At 40.6% G+C, this 7,772-nt stretch overlaps 1 protein-coding gene across 2 annotated transcripts; it reads right to left on the reverse strand.

Moving 5' to 3' along the window:
• On the reverse strand, positions 1 to 7,363 carry gata4 (GATA binding protein 4). Of its 2 annotated transcripts, none has more exons than XM_030721689.1 (6): positions 6,612 to 7,363; positions 2,040 to 2,206; positions 1,802 to 1,927; positions 1,250 to 1,331; positions 839 to 996; positions 1 to 585 (listed from the first exon to the last, which is right to left on the reverse strand). In XM_030721689.1, the coding sequence occupies exons 1-6, from the start codon at positions 7,132 to 7,134 to the stop codon at positions 460 to 462; spliced, it is 1,182 nt and encodes a 393-aa protein (XP_030577549.1). In that variant the 5' UTR covers positions 7,135 to 7,363; the 3' UTR covers positions 1 to 459. The 2 variants fall into 2 exon arrangements, with proteins under 2 accessions (XP_030577549.1, XP_030577548.1); XM_030721688.1 differs by having other exon boundaries at positions 839 to 1,080.
• Between the last annotated feature and the right edge of the window lie 409 nt (positions 7,364 to 7,772).

Below are 7,772 nucleotides of genomic sequence, written 5' to 3' on the forward strand. Positions count from 1 at the left end.
ATCAATCTTTTCTTTTGGCAAAATATCCACAATCATTATGCAAATCAAAAGAGATTTTGATTTTCTTTTTCAAATGACCATAACTGTTATTATCATTGTATTAAGTTACAGTATTTGTCAAGCAGTTGACTCTCTGCTCTGTCTCTGCAGAAAGGGGACAGAAAGATCATTTCCGTCATGTTACTGAGTGACTCTAGTCTAAATCTAGTCACTGCTCTGCTTTCAGATTTCTAAAACAAAGTCCATTCATGTCCTTGAATGCTCTGAGTTTACAGTGTGTTTGCAGTACTGTAAGGCCTTATTTCTTCTGTAGTTGCTCCCAGGTTTCTTTTCCTGCACTGATAACACTGCACAGCGGGCAGGAAACAGTGGGATGATCTGATCCCAGAGCCTGTCGGGAGAGTTTAATGAGTATTCTGTGGTTAGGTAGGTTTTTGACATGGTTGGTTTTAGGTTTTTCTAAGCGAGGATTAGATTGTTCCAGGGTTCAGCTTTGGAGCCAGAGGACCCGCTGTGTCCCCCAGGGGACATCTTGAGAGGAATGGCGCCTCCCTGAGTTGCCATGTAGGCGGGCAGGGCAGAAATCTAGAGAAATAAAGAAGAAGATGATGAGCACAGGAATTTTTTTGTGCCTGTATTTCCACTTCCCACTAACTTCCTCTGGCACTATGATAATACAAAAGCACTTTTCCCATTAAAAAGTATGATTCAGACCTTTAAATGATACATGTTTGGGGAGGTATTGTTTTTGGCAGCAATGTGTAAAACAAAATCAGAGCTTCTCATAAATTTCTTGAATATAAATGTACTCTAAGATTACACCATCAAGGTGTCTCACCTGTGCATGTGCGCTGTGATGTGTGTACAAGGTGTGATTTTCTGGCTCTGTCTTTATTTGGCGTGGCTCCTCCGTGTTGGTGGTGGTGGTGGTGGAGGTGGTGGAGGCGCGGGGAGTGCTGCTTGGTGTAACTAGAGCCCCGTCATTGCCTGGTGTCCCTGCAGGGTACGGCACAGCTGAGGTTATCGTACGTGTACAGATGTTGTACACATGTGAAAGGACCTGGATGCTTAAACCTAAACCTAATACTGTATTTTTAACGCACAAAATATTTGCACAAATTTTATGCATCTGGTGTGTAAAGGCCTTTAGTCTCAGAGAAAGGAGATTTATGGCTATGCTCCTGCTTATGGAATTATTGTATCTAAACATACATGCATGGATTTGATCACATGTGTGTCTGAAGCTCACCAGTTTGGGATTTATTGAGGTTCTTAGGTTTGCGTTTGCGAGTCTGGATTCCCTCTTTCTTCATAGCCAAAGGTCGAGGGACCTGTTGAGACACCAAGACAAAGAACGAACCTTGAAGAAACTACTTTAAAAATATATCTAACAATCATAAAGGCTGAGAAACTACTTTCAAGGCAAGTTAATCGCTGACTCAGTAATGTAGTGAAGGAGGATATGAAGAGGGTTGGTGTGACACAGGAGGATGCTAGGATAGGGTGAGATGGAGGCACTGTGGCAACCCCTAAAGCAGGGATCCTCAAATCCAGGCCTCAAGGGCCGGTGTTCTACAACTTTTAGCAGGACTCTGGAGAACTTGACTGCATACTGAGGAGGTAATTCAGCCATTTGATTCAGGTGTGTTGGATCAGGGACACATCTAAAACCTGCAGAACACCAGCCCTTGTGGCCTGGATTTGAGGATCCCTGCCCTAAAGTGAGCAGCCAAAAGAAGAAGAAGAAGAAGAAGATCTGTGCAGGTTTAAATCTATGCCCTTTCAGATGTCTTCTTCTTACCCCGTGGAGCTTCATGTAGAGCCCACAGGCGTTGCAAACCGGCTCTCCCTCTGCGTTTCGTCGCCACAGGGTGGTGGTGGTGGTGTGACAGTTGGTGCAGGACAAGCCCACCCTCCTCGAGGCAGACTGCAGCAGATCAAACATGGCGGTCGTCAGTGGAGTGACATTTAGCAAAGAGATAAAAGCATCTGTTTAACAGGACTTGACGAAGGAGAAGATGAAATCCTGTGTCACCCACCAGCCGTCTTTGGGGTTTGATAAGAGGTCTGTTGATGCCGTTCATCTTGTGGTACAGCCCGCAAGCGTTACACAGGTAGTGACCGGTACCATCCCGCCTCCAGAGGGGGGTGGACATCGCCCCGCAGTTCACACACTCTCGGCCCTCAGCGAAGTCATCAAACAAATCTGATAATAAATTATAAATATAAAACACGATAAGCCAAAATTCTTTTCAGATTACAAGGCAAACACTATATGAGCTGAAGTAACACCCACACCATGTTTCTGTGTGTTAAGTCCACCGGTCACTTCTATCATTACACTTCATAGTATTTTTGCTACTATATATTTTAATATATTTCAATGTATTTCAACTTTTTAAAAAAAAAATTTCATCCTGCATCGAGCCAACTGCAACAAAATTTCATTCCTTGTATACTTTTTGTGTACTGAATGACAATAAAGTCTGTGCACGACTTGGAAAACACATTAAATACTTTGCTGGAATCGTTATGTAATTCTTAGAGTAATTAACTTCCAGCTGATCTAATACCACAAACATCCCTTTCTGCACATTCAAACCCCAGCAGTGATCAAGCGGTGCAGTGGCATGCACACACCAGCAGGAGGTGCAGGCGGGCTCCACTGAGGGGCAACCTGGAATCCCTCCTTATCTCACAGCCCCCCCACCCCCCACCCTCAGATAAAAGTTGGCTAGAAATAAAAATGGAATAGAGCTCCATCATATTGAAATACCTACTCTGTGTCTATCAAGTCTCTTTCTCCTTTTCTTTCTCACTTAGCGTGACATCTGATAAGTGTGATAAATGTAATCTTCACTCTCTCATCTGGCACATAACAAAGTGTCTCCCAAGAAGCTCTTAACTATTCGGGATAGGAGACATCAATCTTTGGAGTAGAGGTAAGAACATCACTAGCCTTCCTTCATATTTCAGCAATACCACCAGCAGCACCAGCTGTAATCTAAAATGCGTGGCAGGTCTGAGAGAACCTCGATAAGCAGCAGAAAACAGCAACATATTAACTGTGGACGTCCCATTCAGGTCCTAATGTGTTTTAATCACACACACTTCACTGTGCATAATTACTCTTCTTCAGATAGCGTAAATCTGGCCCGCATGTGTTCCTCCCTCACTGCTCTGTGCAACTGGACAGGCAGTTGCACACATGCGGGCCTCCTCAAGGCTGAGAGCCAAACAGACAGGGCAGGGCGAGCTAACCTTGAGCTAGGCAGCAATTGTAGCCAACACAACGCAGTAATACGAGACAATACACAAAAGAAAGAGCGCAGTGCGCACCTCCGTCTAAGTGGAAGTTTTCTTCTTCGCTGTTTAAATGTTTATCACGGTGCAGTTTAAAAACACAAACGCTTCAGGAGGCCAAAAGTGAAAATGGAAATACGCAGCGTACACAGTGTCAGCTGTCACGAGCAAAAAGTTCATGTCAATAAGATAATACTGGTATCTGTAAACAAATCTTAAGTACTTCAACGTTATGTGGATATTTTCCTCTTTTTAATCTGCTACATTTCAGGAAACATAATCAGATTAAGTGCAGCAGATGCAATGAGTCTGTGTTACTTTAACTGACATAAATCTTTCTGTTTGATGAACAAAAATGAAATTTGAATGAAACTCTGATCAACAATAGTTTTATTTTTGGAGGTGCCAAAAGTTCCTCTATGCAGGAAATACAATGTGATGAGTTATTATAAGAGAAAATAATAGCATCACACTGCGTATGTTTTCAGTGAAAGAATGCAGGAACTGTCCTAAAGTAACATTTAAGGTTCTTGTAATCTGGAGCTTTCCCATTTTAATTCTGATTTACAAGTTTATCTGGACATTTGACATAAAAAAAAACAGCCATTTGAAATTTGAAAAGAAATGAGATCAGCATAGAAAATATGACACATTGTTACAAATTACGCAACACAGGCCTCTAACACTTTTTAATTAGTCCAAAAGTAAAAGAATGAGATGGGTAAAATATGTGCTTTAATGCAACACAATTAAGTAGTTTTTAAAAATATATAATTTTTCTGAATGTAGTTTTGATACCTTACATAGCCTTCAGTTTGTTAATATTTTTTTACTATGTATTGCTTCTTTTACCTATAAGTAAAATAAATAAATATACTTTATCTTTTGTTTATTTAATTTATTTATTCAAGATTTACTATTTACTATTTGGAGGGGGTATTTTAGATTTTACTTTAATAAAAAAAAAACCATTTGATTGTTCTTTATCATCCAAATTACATCCGAACTGCTTTGATGACTTCCAGAAACATATCAGAGTGATAACACGGCTGTCATCTTTTTAAAATCTGAAATCATGACACGTCCAACAAATTATTGTTAAATGCTGTGAAGAGGGTTTTTTTCTCAGTCTAATTAAATTTGAGCAAAGAATGATAAATGCTTAAATTGCTTAAATAAATCCAGAAATTATTTCCCACATTTAACAAATACCTGTTGTTCATTTTGTTTGTTTTTTTAGTTTAATTTTTATAGCTGTGACAGTTTCACACAAAAACAAAACAAAAAATTTAGTTTTCTTTGAAAATCAAAACTGATTTACAAAAGTTTTTAGTTGAGTGCGCACATGCATTAAACTAAATGCCACTGAGCATTTCTGTGGGATACTATTAAATGAATTTTTATTAGATTTTATTTCCATAATTACTGAACAGATGAGGGAGTTTCCCTTCTCCAGAACAATGAGCTTTTAGCAACTGATTGAAAGCCACTTAATCAAACACAGTGACTTGATTGAATTTGGTGTGATTGCACAACAGTCAGGTGTTACTGAAAACATCTGTAAACCAAATCATTGAGTGAGCACAGGGCTCTTTGTGATGAGTGTGATTGCAATAAGATGAAGAGTTCAGACTGGATCCGAGCGGTCACGTCTCACACGACTGAACAAATGATTTTTTTTTTCTTTCCTCCTGAAACTGTTGAGGGGGACGGCTGATGGAAACTGTACATGATATTTTAGAAATGAGGAAGTAATGAGCTGTTAATCAGCTGTGAATAATATCTGATGCATTAAAGAATGAGCAATAACAAGGTGCTAAACTGGAAATATGCTCAGCTGGACGAGCAGGTTTAAAAAAATGTGAATTCAAAGACTTTGTCCACCATCACTCTGCAGCAGTTCAGAAACTGTAGATAAAAGGAAAAAGACAGCTTGAACAGCCACAATGCTGATTAGTAATGTAGACTATACAAGGTGCAAGCCATGGAAAATCTGACAGCCTTTGCAAAAATCAATGTGTTGTGAAATCTCTGTCATCTATATGGTTCATAGTGCACTGCAGGCTGCAGCTATAGGCCAAAATCACATCCAGCACATAAAGGACCCATCGATCAGATATCAGATCTGTTCAGCTCAGAATCACTTCTGGCAGCTTCTTCTTCTTCTTCACAAAAAAAAAGGACATCTTTGCTAAAAGGTAGAGATTGATATTTCATGCATGAGATTCCCATCAAATAAAATCTGATCTGATCCAAGAGGCCACAGTCAAACACAGCTCATAAACCACAATCCCCATAAACGCTGTTATCAATTCAACTTGTGTTAAATATTAATTTCTATCTCACCAATAATGCTGCTCGGATTCATTCATAACTAATAGATCGCATGTTTGATATATGTTGTTTATGTTAAGCAGTTGTAAGTGACTGACTTTGGGTGTTTGGAGTGAATTGATGGATTAATTCACTGAGTTGAAAGAAAAAAATATATATATATAATCAGATTGATTTTCATTAAATTATGCAAAATAAAATAATCCAAAACCTTAAAGGTGTTGTGGGCCACACATTTAATACAAATTTTGAAATTAGCTTTAAAAACCTTTCTATTAATTTTTATTGAATTACCTCATGAGTTTTAAATGGTGCAGTCTACGTAAACCATATGAAATAAACTGAAGCTGTGTGGATTTGCCTGAATGGCTGCTTTACATGTGAGGCTGTTTTTCTTTTGTTCCATTATGCAACACACCGAAATCCACATTTAGATTGAGTAATCATGTTAATTTTTGTGCCCAGCATAAATATAATAGTATGGGCTGTGATACCTTTTATAAAATAGTCCGAAAGTCTGTATGATAGGGTAACTTTATAACCTATCAGAAATTGAATATTAAACGTGTAAAGTAAAAAGGAGTAAGAATGTACTCTTAATGTTGTTAATGTTAGCTGTTATTTTAAATCATATTCAGGCCCTTTACAACAGCGTGAAAGTAACTAAACGCTTTTCCTTTAATCTTGGAGGGTCTCACTTAAAACACACTTTGTTTTCCTCTACATGGAGCCAAAATTGGTGTTGAGCGTCATCAAATAATACAGGTTTATATTTTAAAATTGGTGCCGCAGGCAGTGTGGTTTTCCGCCAAGTAACTCAATTAATTAATTAATTCCTCCTATAAGCCCTAATTTAAAAAAAAAATAATTAGACATGTTGCACTTGTTTTACTCTCTTTCATCGCTGCATTTTTCTTCATAAAATATTTAAACATTCAAATAAAATTAGAAAATTTTTAATTTTATTTTCTCACCTATGTTTGGGTGTCGTGTTGTCCCAGGAGGAGCGCCAGTTTGGAGACCGTGGAGGACAGGACTTTCGAAGGGGGACGCCGGCCACGTTCCACCCACGTTAGGGCTCATGTAGGCCGAATAAGGGCTGTGATACGACCCGCTGAGACCGCGAGCGCCGTAGTGGTCCCTCCCGTTAGCAGAGATGTTCAGCGGGCTTGTGTAAGAAACTGCCGTCTCCCGGGCCGTGGCCACTCCGGAAGACAGAGGCGGGCTGGTGGAGAAAGTGAATCGCGGAGACACCGGGGAGTGGTTGTATGAGGGCACGGAGTCTGCGCCCGGCTGTGACCAGGCAGAGTGGCTTGACGCGGGGCTGCTCTGCTGCGGCGCACCGGGCGTCTGAAGGTAGGGCAGCGCAGGAATCATGGGGGTGACGACCCGGGTGGTGGGAACATAAACCGGAGAAGTGCCCGCTGAGGCGTTATGGAGAAATCCGGCCTCGTAAGAAGAGGGTCCGTGATTGCTTGTCATTATGCCCTGGTACATATCCTCAACTTGAAGCTGGACATCCGTGTTGATTAAAGGGATAAACGGTGCGGACGCAGTTACGCGCGGGACTGCTGCGTATTACCGCGAAACATCTGGTTTAAAACGACACGAAGTTCACCGAAGTCAGGCAGCTTGTTAAAATCTGATCGTCTCAAGTCAAGCAAAACAACGCAACATTCAAAGAAGTGAAAATAAACGCATTGGAGGGGATACACGAGAGAGAGAGGAGGAGTGACAGACTATTCCCTGTGATCAAGATCCAGCTGTTATTCTCTCTCTCTCTCTCTCTCTCTCTCTCTCTCCTCTCTCTCTCCTCTCCTCTCTCTCTCCTCTCCTCTCTCTCTCCTCTCTCTCCTCTCTCCTCCTCTCTCTCTCCTCTCCTCCCTCTCCTCTCGCTCTCTCTCCCTCTGTCTCTCGCTCTCCTCTCTCTCTCTCTCTCTCTCTCTCTCTGTCTCTCTCTCTCTCTCTCTCTCTCTCTGAGTCTGTTGGCCAAAACGACTCTAAACATTTTGAATGAAGCATCCAAAACTTTACAATATTTTTCTATTCCTTCCAGATAGCCATATCCATCTGATAGGCCTAAAGCCTCGCACATTCATTTTTAATGCTATGTCTGTTTTTTTCTTAATTACCTT

Source organism: Archocentrus centrarchus, chromosome 24, assembly GCF_007364275.1.
Source record: "Archocentrus centrarchus isolate MPI-CPG fArcCen1 chromosome 24, fArcCen1, whole genome shotgun sequence".
NCBI lineage: Eukaryota > Metazoa > Chordata > Actinopteri > Cichliformes > Cichlidae > Archocentrus > Archocentrus centrarchus.

Coding starts and splice junctions, on each gene's coding strand:
- gata4 (XM_030721688.1), bottom strand. CDS start 7,134: ATGTACCAGGGCATAATGACAAGCAATCACGGACCCTCTTCTTACGAG. Junction 2,207..6,611: donor AACACGACACCCAAACATAG/GTGAGAAAATAA, acceptor ATTTATTATCAG/ATTTGTTTGATGACTTCGCT. Junction 1,928..2,039: donor TCAAACCCCAAAGACGGCTG/GTGGGTGACACA, acceptor GATCTGCTGCAG/TCTGCCTCGAGGAGGGTGGG.